Raw genomic sequence first — 17070 nt, forward strand, 5'->3', positions numbered from 1 at the left:
TGGCTGATCAAGTGTTCCAAGACTAAAAAGAATTGACAAAGAGCTTTGTAGTCATTGCAACTGGCAAAACCAAAGCTCTGTTGGCAGACTAAAGGGTTGTTGAAACAAGATATGCTGCAACAAGTTCTGGAGTGAAATAAAGAAAAGCATTTCAAACAGCTGTTGAAAGTTTACAATGTGGGGGTGGGAAAGGGCCCACCACAACATACAAAGCAATTTGAGAAAATACCAAGGGCCAAGAGAGAATGGATTCTTGGGGAGAAGGGAACAGGATTTATAATTTATTTATTTTTATTTTTTGGTACTGGGAATTGAACCTAGTGGTGCTATACCACTGGGCTACATCCCCAGCTCTTTTTTATTTTTTGTTTTGAAACAGTATCACTAAGTTGCTAAGGGCCTTGCTAAGTTGCTAAGGCTGGCCTCAAACTTGGATTCCTCCTGCCTCAGCTTTCCGAGTTGCTGGGATTACAGTATCACTGTGCCCAGCTATGTAAAAGATTGAGCTGGTATGAGTCAATAACATTAGCGTCCCTACTTAGGACTATATAGTAATTTAGTCCTGAAGGTGTCAATGTAAGGTCTATAGTAATCCCTTACATTTGTGGAGCTCTTTATAATTTAAAATCCTTCATGTCATTACTCTCATGTGATCGTACTGCACCTTAAAGTTCCCAAAGCCCTTGCATCATACTTCATTATTTATAATATATATCACTGCTTTGAAATGTTTATCATTCCCATTTCACAGAGAAATTTTTGAAAAAAATATGGTCTCATAAAATTAAGGGATCTGCCCAAATTTATCCAACTCATTTGGAAAAGAAGCTAGAACTCCACTTTAGGACATTCTCATTTCCACACCTGTCTCCCTGCTAGTTATACCTGCAAAAAAAAAAAAAAGTATATATATATATATATATATATATATTAGCATTTAGATCAGAGAACCAAAGTACTTCAGGGCAAGAAGCCTCCTCCCATTTGACAGAAGTGAAAACTGAAACACAGTAAATTTGGGGCTTTGCCCCAGGTCACATGGTTATCAGTAGAGCTCAAATCCTGGATCCCTATCTCCTGCTTTTCCAGTTCAGAACTTGCACTACTTTGCCTTGCTTCCTCTCATGCTTTGTGGGTAGCTAGATATAAACCAGACATGTTAACTTGGAATCTTGAAATAAATGCATTTAATAAGCTGTCCTCTGAAGTATGGGAGCCTAATAGGTTGAAAATCCCTTAGGTTGATTTAAAATGGTATCACTGGCATTTATTGACTTTAAAAGCTTGCATCTTTCTGCTTTTCACATTTTGATATTATAATCAATATACTTACAGCATTAACAGTACAGAACACTTACTCCGAGAAGTGCCCAAGTTTTTCTCTTTAGTATAAATGACTGTATGCTCCCAATGATGTCAGAGTCGAAGGAGTAGTTTTATTAGACTTTTGGTAAAAGGGAGAGAATGATGGGAAGAAAATCAGATTAAAAACATGATTTCTAAAATTACCTGTTATTAAAGGCTGTATGAGTTCTAGTCCCACAACAAAATGTAAAAATGAGTGTGCCTCGCAGGGATGTAATCAGGTAATTGTATACCCATGTTCATAGCAGCATTATTCATAATAACCGAAAGGTGGAAGCAACCCAAGTGCCCACCAATAGATGTATGTATTATAAACAAGGTATGTTCTATACATACAATGGAATATTATTTAGTCTTCAAATGAAGGAAGTGCTGACCATGCAACCATATGGATGAACCTCGAAAATATTCTGTTAATGAATGAAGTCAATCACAAAAGGACAAATAATGGATAATTCCCCTCATGACATTCTTAGAGTAGGGAAATTCATAAAGACAGAAAGTAGAATGGTGGTTGCCAGGCACTAAGGGGAAGGGAGAATGGGAAGTTAGTGTTTAACAGGTTCAGAGTTTCAGCTGGGAAAAATGAAAATTTCTGTGGAAGGATGATGGCGATGGTCACACAATGTAAATGTACCTAAAGCCACTGAACTGCACACAGTCAAGAATGGTTAAAATGGCAATTTTTATGTTTTACATATTTATATATTTCATTTTATTACTACAATAACAAAAACTGAGTGTGCCCTCTTTTTGAGTTTCCTCTCTCTCTCACACACTCTAGGCAGTAGGCATGTGCCAATTTGATTCCCAATGTAACAGATTCAAGAGGTGGTAGGGACTTCCAAGAGGTAGTTAGGTTGTTAAAGAGGGATTAATATGGTTCTCCCAGTACTGGATTCATTGTGGGAAGAGTGAGTTACTATAAAGCAAGGCCATACCTCCTGTTTTGCTTTATCCACACACTCCCACTTGCCCTTTTGCTTTCTCACCATGTTAGGATGCAGCACCAAGGCCTCATCAGAAGCAAGGAACTGGCACTGTGCTCTTGGACTTCTCAGCCTCCCAAACTGTAAGCCAAATAAACCATTTTGCTTTATAAATTTCCCAGTCACAGATATCCTGTTGTAGCAACAGAAAACAGATTAAGACAGGGAAATTATTTTAGATTTAAAGCCTCTAAAGAGACAAACACTGTATATGAATGAACTATAATTGATTCCTAGTTGAAAAAAAAACAAATCTAAAAGATGTTTGGGGAGCAACTGAAGAAATTTAAATATGGACTCTATATTAAATAATATTAAAGAATCATTGTCAGTTATTTTAGATGTGGAATGGTATTGTGATTCTATAAGAGAAACTACATGCTGAAGTACTTAGGGGTGAAATATCATGATGCTTGCAGCTTACTTTCAAATTATTAAGGGGAAAATATATGTATATACACAATGATAAAACAACAGCACACGCACTCCCACCCACCCCCACTAATGGGAAAAATTGACAAAGACATAGATAAAACAGTTTTTGAACCTAAGTGGTTATATAAAGGTGTTCATTATATTAGTTTTTGAAAGTTTTTGTATATTTGATTATTTTTATTATAAAGCATTATAAATTGAGTACTCAGGACTGCTCAGTGGTAGAGTACTTGCTTATTAGCATGTTCAATGCTAGTTCTGCAAAAAAAAAAAAAATTGAGTGCTCACGGGTAAATATTAAATTGCTAATTTATGCCTTCTAATAGTAAAAACCACCATCATCACTGGTTCCTGAGTGTTCAGAGGGTCCCAGACACTTTGTTCAACCATTACAAACACTATTTCATTTGATTCTCAAATGCTCTATAAAGATGGTACTGTCACTACCTTCACTCTCACAGATGATTAAGTAACTTCTCCAGGACTACACAGCTTCAAATCTGGAAATACAGAAGATTGGAGGCACGGAGGCAAGCCTATGATGGAGATGGGTAGAGGCCTCTCGATCATGGCCACTGGGGGTGTATCAACCCCCTAGGAGCAGGGTATACATAGGCTCAGAGCCCACAGTAATATATTGCCTCTATCACCTGTATTCTAGAGATGAATCTGGGTATTTTGCCCCTCCCAGGGAAGCACAGAGTGTTTTACAGCTATTATCTCATGTGCAGCCTTAGGCAATCTGGGAAGCAGGGCAAATGCTATAAATCTTCCTAGTTTCAGCTCCAGAGGCTTGCCTGAGGCTCCTGTCTCTGTGGTCTGCACCTGGCTCCTTTAGACAGCAACAACAATAAATATAGTAGTTAACATTTATATACCATTTGCTGTGTGCCAAGCACTCTTCTAAGTGCCTTAAATACACATATTAACAGATCCCTGTGACACTCCCATAGAGTAGATATGTTAATGTCCCCATTTTAGAGAAGAGAACACTGAGGCACAAACATGTCACATAGCTAAGTAAATGACCTGGATTCCAATCAGTGTAGGATGAGATTGTCCTGAGGATACCCAAAAGCTGGCTAATGGTTCTTAGCTCTGTAGGGAGAACTTTGTCACAGTGCTTGTCCCCAACTATATCAATTTAATGATATTTCCAACTTCTATCCCACTGGCACCAAAGGAGGTCACTGTCACATCCTCAGTGCCTCTACCAAATATGTGACATGTTCTCTCTAGACTCGACCTTTGAGTCTTTGTTTCTTACAAAACAGCAATAACTCCCAGGTGGTTTGATATCAGATCTCATCACCCCCACCATGCTACCTGCTAGGACGGGGTGGGTCAGCCCTAACAAAACACAGAAAATTTGGGTGCTTATCTTCCACCTGAGGAAGCCTTCCTGGTCAGCCTCACTTGGTAGACTCAACCACAATGCCAATGGCTGGCTTTGACTATAAAGTGGTGAAGAGCCGGTGTCCCCAGACTCCTTCCCACATTCTCCCTCCTGCCACATCAGGAAGTACCAGACGAACCTGTTCACAGTAAGATGCTAACGATACTTGTAACTCTCCCAAGAGGACATCCTAATATGGGATCCCCTGGAGTAGCAATGTTTCACCCAGAGAAGTGACTTTCTAGTGACAGAATGATAATCAAATGAGGCTTATTTTCCTTTCTGCTGTTGGGGGAAAAAAATTGGAAAAGGAGGGGGAAAAATTAGTTCCCATTCACTCGCCTCCCAGTCCCCCAGTCAGCCAATGCTTTGTGTTCAGTGGTCTTTGTTCCTCATTTTATCTGGGTGGAGGTTGCTGGCAGTGGTTAGCCAAAGGCTTCTCTACAATTCAGGGTCAAGCCCAAAAAGGAAATAAGCTACCGATGCCTCAGAGGATGGGGTGGGGATGGAGGAAAGAAGCTAGGTATTCCTGAATGAGAGAGAGTTGGGTTTTTTAAGTCTGGGAGGACATTCAAGGACATCCTCAAATATTGGAGAGTTGGACGTTTTCCATGCAGGATCCCAGGGGAGCCATTGGTGCCTGGTGGTGAGGCCACTAGCATGTCTCTACATGTAGGAGGGTCTTGAGCAGTAATGTGGCTGAAAGCCCAGGAGAGGAGAGTGCTCTATGCTGTTTACATGGCTGTATACATGAAAATGAGAAATTAGTAACTAACAAATAATGTGGGGGTGCTGATACTGAAAGAATGGACATTTTTTTAAGCTGTCTGTTTTATCTCAACTCCCTAAGGTCTCCCTCCCAGTGACGGGAACAAAACCCTTAAAGCTGTTCCAGGAATCAGCCCCAAACAAGGAGTAAAAGGGTAAATTGAGCCAGATAGCCAGATAGTGCTCAAACAGTAGGATTACCAGAAACTATTGACCAGAATCTATGCCCTGTTGTAAAACATTGTGAAACATGTTGTATGTTATCAGCAAACCCAGACCCCCTTTGAAATTTCCCGGCAGCTTTGTTCCCCTTTTCCCTTTCATGTGCGACCCCTCCTGATGTGTGGTTTCTGCCTTTATAAACCTACAAGATTTTCTGCTAGGGACTCGACTCCTCGCGTCCGGTCCCAGCGCGCTAGAATAGAAGCCTCTTGCGGTTTGCATCAAGTGACGCCTCCTGCGGTTGATTGGGGTTGCCGTCGATCCATGGGACAGAGTTGGGGTTTCCTTTTTGGGGGCCTTACAATACAGATTATAGGGGGAAGGTCCAAAGTCTTGATACCGCTGTTTACCGGTGACGAGTTCTGCTCCTTCTAATGTTGAAGATTGAACACTAGAGAAGCACGTCAAGGCAAGCATATTAAGCAGGTTTTATTTAAAGGTAATACTACAGACTTCTCCCTCCCGGCAGGAAGAAGGGGGCCATGGCTGATGTTCTAAAGTCCCAAGAAGTGAGCGCACCCTACATCTTTTATAGGTTAAATACACTTTCGTTCTACAGTTCTCTCCCCGCTTATCTCTCCTTCCTGCCTACATGACTAGGCCTGGTTTTGCATTAAGTGAAAAGCCATGGGCAGGGGGAGGGCCAAGGTGATTCAGGCAGGCAAGGGCCCAGGGGGCATTAATTAGCAGCTCCTTGTTTGCAGTCCTTGATAAAGGCAGGTAAATTTGGTAATCAATGGGCTCCGGAGATCGTTGACATTCCATTCTTCCAGGAACAATTTCCAGCTTCCAGAGGCAGATGGCTTCATGGCTTCATGGCTTCATTTCCTCGAATTGACCTGATCCCCTATTTCTACACTAACTACCTGTCCTTAATTCTGGCTTCATTCTCCTCAAACTTCTTCCACCACCATCACCCAAACTCAGCACATGACTAATGCCTCAGGGACAATCTCTAACTAGAAGACCTTGAACATGGACAAGGGCAAGGGCCCCCAAAGTATGCAGGCAAAGTAGGTACTATGAGGAGAAACCTTCTAGTCTAATAGCTGCATCACATTACAAAGAATCCAAATTAAGAATGACTTTATTGACTAACTCAGACCCTTGCCCTGTATCTCTGTTACCAAGTAGCCTGAATTCTAGAACTGTCCAACAGCAGGGAAGAGGAAATTTCAGTAATGATATCAGGGATCCCACCAGTCAGGCACAGGTAGGAGGGCCCAGGGCATGACTGCATGATTTCACTCGATTTGGAAAAATAAAGAGATATGTGTTTCCTAGGTCCTTGGTAAATAGAGTGAACACATACCTATTATAGGAAAGGGCTGGAAATAGTTAGAATGATCCTCAAATCACCAGGCAGCTAGAAAAGCTGCCAGGTTCTGCCCTCCTGCATTTATTTGCCTTTAGTTGACAAAGATAAATTAGCCCAGCACCTCTTGAGCCAGAGTTTGCAATGTAGAGTCTGCAAGAATGTTTACCTGGGGAGCCACACTGTTCTTTATCACAGCAGGTGTAATTTCATCACATGATTGTCTGGATCTGCTTTTCCTCGCTTGGCTCTGAAGAGCTTGCCAATTCAGAAAGCCATGGCTAAGAAATAAATAGTCCTTCTCTGAGTCAGCCCAGAAAACACTGGGGGTCCCTTTATGTATTATAATGAGCATTTCCTGACTCCTAGGGTTAGAGAAGGCCTCTCTCCTTATCCCTGAGGCCTACCAGCCAGAACTTCCTCTTTGCAGGCAATTCACTGGCCTTCACCAGAAAACCAGACTGAATCCTGCAGACTAACCCTGCCCTGGTCCCCAGAAGAACAGTCCCAGAAGGAAGACTAGGGCCTCTGTGGGGACACAGTCATAAAGCTAAGTGTTGTGCTGCTTTGGAAACTTTTAGTACAACCTTGGCATCTCTAGCCCAAGAGTTATTTCTGTTGCAGTTTAAGGTTATCTTGGACAGATAGTTTTCACTTTCTGGAAAATGCTGACAAGAACACCAAGAGGGGGGCCTCCCCAGTCAGAGTCCAGACATTTCAGCCATTCATCCCAGAAGCAGAGACAAGGTGAGCTTTGTCAAGGCTGGCGCCCTGTAGCCACTGGTACCTAAAAGACTTGTGAAGCCAGGTCAGGGGCTCACCTTCCTTTTTCAGGCTACAGAAGTTCCTTCTGGCTGTTTGCTTCAAGACTAAGCTCGTTTAGAAGACTCAGGATTCTACACCACCCTGACAGAGACCAAGAAAGCAGATACTGTGGTCAAGTTCAATGGACTCCTCAGTCAGACCCTTGTGATGATGGTCTTAATGTTTAATTTGCATCAAGTGCTCCTAAAAAGGCTTCCTGTTCAACAAGCTTTTATATAAATATTATCATAGCAAAAAAGTTTTAAAACTCTGAACACCCTTACTAATCAATTGTTTTCATTTGTTCTCCCTGCCTATCTTTGTCCACATACATACAAATATTTTATAAAGCTGCTTTCACCACATAGATAACCTTGCCATTTTAATAACAAATCACTACTACTATTCAGTCTTTCATTTTGTAGCTCAGTGGTGGTTTTAAAAAGTTGAATGTGAGTCATTTGGAAAGCTTGTTTAAAATTCAAATTTCTGGGCTCCTTCTGGAATGTGACCTGATTCTGTTTAAGTCTGGGGGTGAGGCATAGGGTTGTCCCTCCAACCACACAAGACACTTAATATGATATGTTTCTTAGAAACATACTGCAGGTTTATATACACAAGACAGAAAGGAAAGTCTTTTTACTGTTTTCTTCAGTGCTTATTAAGATATGCAATAGCCATTCTCTGTTTCTTAGTTATCTCAGATGGATCTTGGATTTTCTCCATTTGCCTCTCAATATCCACTCTTAACCTTCTCTGCCCAGAGAGGCCAAGTCACATGGACTGCATCGGTGGACTGGCTCCTCCAGCTTTTGAAGGGGGTTAGTCAAGAAATCAACGTTTTTTTCCCCCCTCTGACTTCTTGCCACGTGACCCGCTCCCTCTACTTGTTTTCTAGGTCCGCTTCACTGGTCCCACTCCCTTGCCCTTTCAGGCCTAGTGGTGGCAACAGCCCGGGAACTTTTCAGCTTTTGCTCTGTTGGAGCCCAGCCCATGCTCTGTAAGTATGGCCTTGATTACACTCTTCTCAAATGACTCCATTTAAAGGTTACTCTTTTTTTCCCAGTCAGGTTACCCAACAAATGTAAACTTTAGAATATTTTGCTCCTAATATTATTTCTAAGCTTATATGGGGAAAAATTTCTTCATTCTGCCCTCCCCTAAGTTTTTGCAAGTAGGAATTTATTTTTCTTTAAGTACTGCTGAAGTAGCTTTTTAAAAAAATTTAAATACATAATTTTTGTTGTTTAAAAGTAAGACCCTTCCTATAATTGTTTTTAAGAGATTATTTGGGATAATATAAAACTTCCTGTAAATTCTGTGTTTTGAGCAAGCACTACTACTGAGTTGTTCTGACGTGTGCTCTGATTTAAGAGGTACTACACAAGTGGACTATTGAAGTCCTTGCGAGGCAGCCATCCTAACACATCAGTGTCCTCCATTAGAGGCTACCTCACTGAGTGTGAGATAAAGCAATTTTCCATAAAAGAACAACCTGACATCTGGATTTTTGGAGTTTCTTCTTAATGTCAGGTTTCAAAGTCCAGGAAAGCTGTGCATGTGATTTTTTTTTTTTTTCCTTTTTAGGTTTTATTTTTTATATTCAAAACTTTTCCTACAATATACATTGCTCCACATTTCCTATTTTAAAAGTTACCTATTTGTCTCTCAAGCTCAACAATAGCTCCTCTGTGAGGCTCTTGACCTTCCCACATCTGGAATGGGAATTTCTCAAGTTATCCTGCTTTGGCAGCTGGAGCTGCACTGCATAGATGCCTAATGCAGGATTCAGTTCTGCATCTTCTTTCCCAGTATGAGCACCTGACTCAATCTCAGAAGTATAGAGAAGCCATGGACTTCAACTTGCCCTAGTCCACCTCCACCCTCCTTCTAGTCCTGCCCACTTATCCTTTCTTTTGGTCTAAATGGCTTGTTCCATAAATCTGATTCCTTGTGTAGAGGCAGGAAGAATAGTAGGATGAATTGGACATTATTACCCCATGTACATATATGACCAAATGACCAGTGGGATTCTACATCATGTACAATCAGAAGAATGAGAAATTATACTCCATTTATTTGTGATGTATCAAAGTGCATTCTACTGCCATGTATAACTAATTAGAACAAATTTTTTAAAAGGAAAAAAAAATACATAAAATGTGCTCTTTCCAGAGGTTCTTTAAAAAAAATCATTGATTATCACATATTCAACCTTGTTGGGCTATGTGTCTGACCCCATAAAGTGCTGATTTGAAAGTCCATCTTGTTCCTATGGCAAAGACTATACTCTGCAAACTGTTAAATAACCCCCAATATTTATGCTATGCTTGGTTAAACAGGAAATGGGCTATTTCATGATAAAATAATGCCCAAGTCCCCTTTAATAACACACTGCAGTGCCACCTTAGAAATCACTTTGTATTTATTGATTAATAAGAGTGAAAAATATATTAAACCCTTATATGGCTTTATAGTATGGTATCTAGAGATAATAATAAGGAGAAAAGGAATAAAAAAATCCTGGGTCAAAACAATTTTTTTCAGAGGTAGGGGTGTGGCTCAGTAGCCTAGACTGTGTGAGGCACCAGTTATGATCCCCAGTATACAGGGGGGAAATGACATTGATTATACACACTCTGTGCTCATTATTGTACTGAGTTGTTCCTTAGAAGCTGTTGCTAAGAATTGAGCCGCACACCTGTGGTCCACTCCCACCTCATAGCACGAGGTTAGGACAAGTTCTAGCACATGGGAACTAGAGGAAAATCTGGAATAGGGACCCAAAAGTGACCACAGGAATTAAGTCTTAATGTATGCCCTACCCTCCTCAGCAACTTCAGTATAGCCACTTCTTGGTCACTTACCTTTGACTCTCTGACCTTTGCTGTATGAACTTGTGCCATCTCTGACTGCTTCACGTTTCCATTGCTGGTTCTCGGGCTGCCCTGGCTCTGCCCTCCAAGCTTCCCCAGAGAGTTCTGAGCAGCCAGATGCTCTCCTACCTACTCTCATCAGGTCTGACTCTTTCTGATGAAAGGCAAGTCCCACTTGACTGCAGCTTCATCTAGAGTAACAAGTTACTTCCCAATAATAGTAGTAGTTACCATCAAAAGCTTTAAGGCAGTTGATGGCATAATCAGAGCTTCATTTGTACAATTTTTTTTTTTTTTTTAAATATTGAGGGGGAACTGAGGGTGTGTAGATCAGTGCTAGGGTGTTGCCTGGTATGCACAAAGCCCTGACTTCAATCCCCAACACCAAAAAAAAAAAAAAAAAAAAAAAAAAAAAAAAAAAAATCAGGCCAATAGTGAAAGAGAGATTTGACCCTACAATCTGTGGGGACTCAGGCATGAATACAAATAGAGGGCCATTTACCATTTAGAGGGTTTAAAACTTACAAACTGAACTATCAAACTGTTAAATAAAATATTTCCATCTCTCTTTACTGACAAATATACCTTAATAACAACCTGGAAGGCCACGTTCAAATATAGAATTCTTGAACTTGTCAGAGTTCCTGCTGGAAAATAGTAGATTAGAGAGATTTGGCCCCTGACCCACCCTTACTTTTCTTCTCAGCACAGGCACTGTCCCACATGACCAGGGCCCTTGGATGCATTCATGTGGACATGTCTAAGCTCCATCTTCATTCTAATTCCCACCTCACCCCACCTCTCCCCACCAACCAACTACCCCTTGGTACCTGGGACATCTTTCCATTCTAGGAGTACTATAGTGATGTAGTCAGTCTTCAGGTGAGTACCTAGAGAAGTGAACCAGGCCCAAGAAGTAGGCTTTAGGAGAATGTGGGCTCCAAATGAGAATATCCTACTGATCTCAGGGATTCCTTTTATTATGATAGGTATAGCTGAAGTGAGCAAGAAGGGGTCCTCTGATGCAGGGGACCCAAGGCAGAGGCCATAACTGGTGAAATAAAATAACAGAAATCACTAAAGAGGGCTGGGGTTGCAGCTCAGTGGTAGAGCGCTTACCTAGCACATGTGAGGCACTGGGTTTGATCCTCAGCACCACATAAAAATAAACAAATAAAAGAGAGGCAAGGTGTCCAACTACAACTACAAAAAAATTATTTAAAAAAATTACTAAAGAGGTTGCAAAGGCCTCAGAAAAGACGGGTGGGCCAGAAAGAAGGATGTCAGCAGGCATAGAGAAAGCAGACACCAATGCCTCAGCAAACTTTGCCTGCCTTCCCAGAAGCCTCTCCAGTCTTGATTCAGCCCAGACATTGTCTCCACCAGACTCTGTAGACACCTTAGACTATAAATCTCTTTTTTAGTTTGTGTGCGTATGTCTGTGTGTGGTATTGTGGTTGGAACCCAGCTACATCCCCAGCCCTTTTTATTTTTTTATTTTGAGACAGGGTCTCACTGCTTAGGGCCTTGCTAAATTGCTGAGACCAGCCTCAAATTTGCAATCCTTCTGCCTTAACCTCCCAATTCACTGGGATTACCACACTGGACTATAATACCCTTTTTGCCCATTTTTTTTTAAAACAAACTACTACTTATTTGGTGGCAAAGAAAATAAAAGATTTTCCCAGAGAGAGGGAGATAAAGAAAAGAAAACGGCTAAAGACAGAGGCTGAGGAAAGACATACATTTAGGAAGGAGAAAAAAAAAAAAAAAAAGAACCAGAGAATGAGCTGTTACTGATATAGGGGTAGAACTAGCTAACTTGGATGAACATTTAAGACAGAAGGGCTGGTCACTTGGATGATGGGGAGAGGAAAAGCTGCTGGCCTTGGTGTCTAAAAGGTCACTGGTGACCTTCAAGAAAGCACAATTGGAGATAGGTGTTGACAAGTGGACAACCAGGCCAGCACACTGGGAAGACTGAGTGAGCAGCAGCCGTCCACTCACGGGTGAAGCTTACTCCCTCCCGATGCTGACAGTTGAACCTGTTTTGCCACGTCCTTCCACCAAGCATGTCACAGCACCTTTGGGCCAAGGCAGGTTCGAAGAGAACAGGGAATGAAGTTCCAAGATCTTGGATGGGACTCCTTCAGGATGGAGTCACTGGAAAAAACCAACCAAACAAAGAACCATTGAGTTCTTGGATCCCCAGTCTTCACCATATTCTCTTGAACTTTCCTCTTCTCTGCTTACTCTGCATCCCCTTGGGATAGTTTAGGACAAATCCCAACCTGGGTGGGTATCAACCTCTACTGCTCTGGCTATTGACCAAGGCAAGCAAGCTTCCCATCTTCTTTATCTGTGTGTGTGTGTGTGTGTGTGTGTGTTGGGGTGGGGGCAGGGAGGAGGAGCTTCTACAAAGTCTCCCAGTCTCAGTAAGTCAGGAGTAACAACAAACAACTAATTACCTTTTATTTAAGGCGCCTCATATATGTTAATATCGCTGGGAACAGGAGAACCCAGGCTGCAAAGGCTTCAGCATTTCCAGGGAGGCAGGAGGCCCAGCTGGGGAAAATGAGTAGCAAGACAGCCAGTGCCCAACCTCTCCAACCTCTCCACTGAAGCAATTGCTCAGAGACAGTCACTGAGAAGAGACTCTCAGAAGAGTGAAGTGCGACCCACACAATAGGCCAGTCATGCCAATGGGCTCTGCTGCCTTGAGCCCCAACCCTGCCCTACTCCAATCTTCAACCCCACCCTACAACCTGAGTGATCTCCAAGCTGGGTGACTCCTCCACACACACCCTCTCCAAGGGGCAAAATAAGGACTGAGTCCACTGCCTGGTCCTTCCTGCAAAGTTCACTGAAAGGAAACACTGTCAACAACTTCTCCCCCCACCATGTGACTCAGCAGTGTGCACACCAGCACCTCCAGACTTCTCTCAACAGTGTCATGTAGAAATAAAGCACAGTGGCTCACAACTGTAGTCCCAGGTACTCAGGAGGCTGAAGCAGGAGGATCACAAGTAGGAGGCCAGAGTCAGTTAAGGCCAACTTAATGAGATCCTATCTCAAAAGAAAAAATAAAAATAAAAAGGGCTGGGTGTAGCTTAGTGGTAGAGTGTTTGCCTAGCATGTGTGAGGCCTTGGGTTCAATCCTCAGTACCACAAAAAGAACAAAAACAAGAAATAAAAATTAACAGCTCATTGGAAAAATAGGGCAGCCCAGATCTTCCCCCATTGAGCCCCACCATTTTGATTAAAATATCTTGAGTTCATGGGTGTGAGAGTCCACTTTTAACTCTCTGGGTGATCATTCCTTAAGATCTTTCCTCTCTCTTCAGGGGACACATTTTTAAAATTAACACATAAAAATTATACAACTGTACGGGGTACTCTGTGATTCTTTGATACATGTATACTTTGTATAATGCTCCATCAGGATAAGAGTATCTATCTCCTCAAACATTTATTATTTCTTTGTGGTAGAATCATCCAAAATTTTGTCTCCTGGCTTTTTTGAAATATACAGCGCATTACCATTATGCATACTCACCTCACTGTGCAATAGAACACCAGAACTCATTTCCCTGTCAAACCCTAATTTTTTGCCAATCAAAAAATTTCCCTGTCCCTTTCTCTGCCCTACTTTCCTACCCTTCCCCAAGCTCCAGTACCACTATTCTGCTCTCAACTTTTATGAGATCAACTTCTCTTAGATTTCACATGGGTGAGATCCTGCAGTATTTGCCTTTCTGTGCCTGACTTGTTTCATTTAACATAATGTTCTCAAAAAACTTTTTTTTAACCTACACACAAAGTTTGCTTTTCTCCTTTTAACTGAAGGGAGTTTACTAAATAACTAGTATTTTCACATATTTCAACCAATGCTCTTCACTGCCTTATTATACTTACTATGTTTTCTCCAACCCACAAGAGAAAAGCAGATGTTCTGAACACTCCAGTGACTTGCCCACAGCTGCTGACTCTGTAAGTCCAGGAGCTGAGCACTGGACTTCTGCCTTCTGACTCTGAAGTCTGTGCCAGGCTAACAAATCCAAGGCTGGGAGCCGGCCAGGGAGGAGGGGGAGGCAGAATCTCAAATCCCTCTCTTGCCCTATTCTTAGGGAGCCCAGATATTAGGAGTAAAAAAAAAAAGAGTAAAGAAAACATACTGGTACTGAGCACAATGACTTTACACTTTTTTTTTTTTACTATGACCCACAGTAAAAAACACATTTTGTATTTCGACCCAGTACGTCATTCATGTATAGGTACACATTATATACATATATAACTGGACCAAGAACTTTACTAAGAGTAATGTACTCTGATAGATTTTGTTTTACACCATTGCATTTTTTCTTTTCCTTTTAATGGTGGTTTTGACCACAAAATTAATTTCATTACCCGTGATGGAAAAAAGTTGCCTTAAAGCAGAAACTCTACATTCAGAGACAAGTTCTTATACCACTTTTCTACAAAGTGCCCACAGTGCCAAACACATAGCATGTGTTCAGGAAACACTTGTTGACCTTCTGGACTTTTAAAGAACTAATAATCCACTCTTTAAACAATTTGTTTTGGAAAATCTCCAATTTGCTTTGTGTGGAAAAACCACCCTAATTCCAAATCCCAACAAACACATCATTGACACACACAAAACTATAAATTAATCTTTCTTGTGAATCTAGACTTGAAATTCTCAAATAAAAGAAAAACAAATAGATTTCATTCAACAAGCATGAATCAAATGTCTGCCTTGTGCAAGGACAGGGCAATGTCCCAGGGACTAGAGACACAGACCCAAAGATCCAGTCCCTGCCCTCAAGGAGCAGGGGTATATGGGAGCCTGAGAAGTAAAGTCAGACTTTCTATTCAGTTTGATGGGCATGGCACAGGCCGCCAGGGAGCGGAGGGGGGATGTCTCCTCAACCTAAAGGAGGTAAAGAAGGTTCCCTTGAAGCCGCCTTGAGGCTATACTTGAAAGAAGAGTAGTTGGATGAAAGAATAAATGGAGAGGAGCTATTTCAGACAAAGGAAATGGCATGTGCCAAGCCGTGACAGTCACAGGTGATTGTTACCCTACAATTAATCCCATGTTCCTGACTGGCATGGTGGAGGAGAGTCATGGAGAGGGAGTGTTCACTACTGCTCTGTATAGTTTAGGAGGAGGTTCTGATTCACATGAACTAATCGTAATGGTTACATCGTCTTGCTGGTTCCCGGTTCTGGAATTGGCAAAAGACCCAGGTCTGGCCAACGAACTTTGAGGGGAGATCTTCTAGGAGTAGCCTATGGGATAAGTTTCCTTGTTCTTAAATAGAGACTCAGAGTAAGAAAGAATGTACGTTTGCTGGGTGCAGTGGCACACACCTGTAATCCCAGAGGCCCCGGAGGCTGAGGCAGGAGAATCACAAGTTCAAGGTCAGACTAGGCAATTTATAAAGATCCTGTCTCAAAATAAAATTTTAAAAAGGGATGGGGACGTAGTTCAGTGGTAGAGCACTTGCTTAGCTTGTGAGAGGCCCTGGTTAAATCCCTGGTACCACAAAAGAAGAAAGAGAAAGAAAAAAAACCTGTCCCTTTTTTCCTATTGGATACTTTATTATGTCCATGGGATACCTGGCTATGACACAGCTATCTTGTGATCACAAGGTACTCTAACCAGAACTTGGCAAACCAGAAAGATAGGAAGACCAGAGATCTCAATGACCTTTGTAAACTAGCTGAATTAACCAACCCCAGAGCTACTGTATACCGGGACATGATGTCACATAAGCAAATAGATTTTCCTTACTATAAAAGTCAATCAAGTCAGGGTCTTATGATATTAGTAGTAAAAATTATCCTAAACTGATGCAAAAGCTATGTCTGGGTTCTGCAGGGTAGAAATTGGGATGTAAAGGTGAGATTGTACTATGCTACAAGCCTCAGCTGCAGGAAGGGATATGAATAGCTGTTAAACATAGGAAAAACTCAACCTCTTAAAGATAAATGAACTTTAAAACTACAATGAAATGTCATTTTTTACCTCCAGATTGATAAAGGTCAAAAGTTGATAATATCCGGTATCATCAAGGGAAATGGAACATTAATTTGTTACTGAGAGAATTATAAATGGTACAGATATATGGAAGACTTTTTGGCAATAATTTTCAAAACTAAAAATGCACTTGTTTCCAATAACTCTTCACAGATACACTTCTGTGTATACAAAATGGCATGCACAAGGACGTAGTTACAGCACTGTTTATAAAAACGAATTGCCTAAAAACTACCCAGTTGTTCATCAGTAAGGGACTGGTTAATAAATTCTCACATTCATGTTGAAATTCTATGCAACAATTGAAAAAACTAAAAAATATTTCTATATGTATTGTTATAGAAATGTATCAAATAAACAGTTAATTGAAAAAAGAAATACGCAGAATAATACAGAACGATATGCTACTGTGTGTATGAGAGAGAGAACAAGTGAGCAGAGGGAAGGATATTTGAAAATGTATAAGCCACGTATAAAATTATATACAACAAACTGATATCATCATTTGCCTTAAGGTGGATGGAAGTCAAGGGTGAGAAATTGACTTTAACTGTATTTCTCTTTGTACTTTCTGCATTTAGTGTCATGTGCATATTATTAGCTATTCAGAATGATTCATTAATAGAAGTAGGGGTGCATTAGTCCACTTTCTGTTACTATAACAAAATACCTGAGACACTCAACTTAAAAAGAGTATTTTGGCTCACAGTTTTAGGCCACAGTTTGGCCCAAAGGGCAGCACAGGACATCATGGTAAGAGCACACAGCAGAGGAGGCCCATTCACCTCATAACAGCCAGGTGCCAGAGAGAGAAGGACAGAGAGTAGGAGCTCACTGTCTCCTTCAAGGGCCAC

At 41.3% G+C, this 17070-nt stretch overlaps 1 protein-coding gene across 4 annotated transcripts in view; it reads left to right on the forward strand.

The window, feature by feature from the left end:
• The window catches only part of LOC306653989 (uncharacterized protein), a 94572-nt gene that overhangs the window by 42524 nt on the left and 34978 nt on the right, over nt 1-17070 (forward strand). For all 4 annotated transcript variants that reach the window (XR_013761847.1, XR_013761848.1, XR_013761849.1 and 1 more), the window contains exon 3: nt 8193-8294. Coding sequence is in view for 1 of the 4 variants with exons in the window: in XM_079127198.1 (XP_078983324.1) it covers nt 8193-8294 (102 nt within the window). In the remaining 3 variants the exon portion in view is untranslated. The remainder of the gene's footprint in view (nt 1-8192; nt 8295-17070) is intronic.

This window comes from Sciurus vulgaris (genome assembly GCF_902686455.1).
Source record: "Sciurus vulgaris genome assembly, chromosome: 2".
Classification (NCBI taxonomy): domain Eukaryota; kingdom Metazoa; phylum Chordata; class Mammalia; order Rodentia; family Sciuridae; genus Sciurus; species Sciurus vulgaris.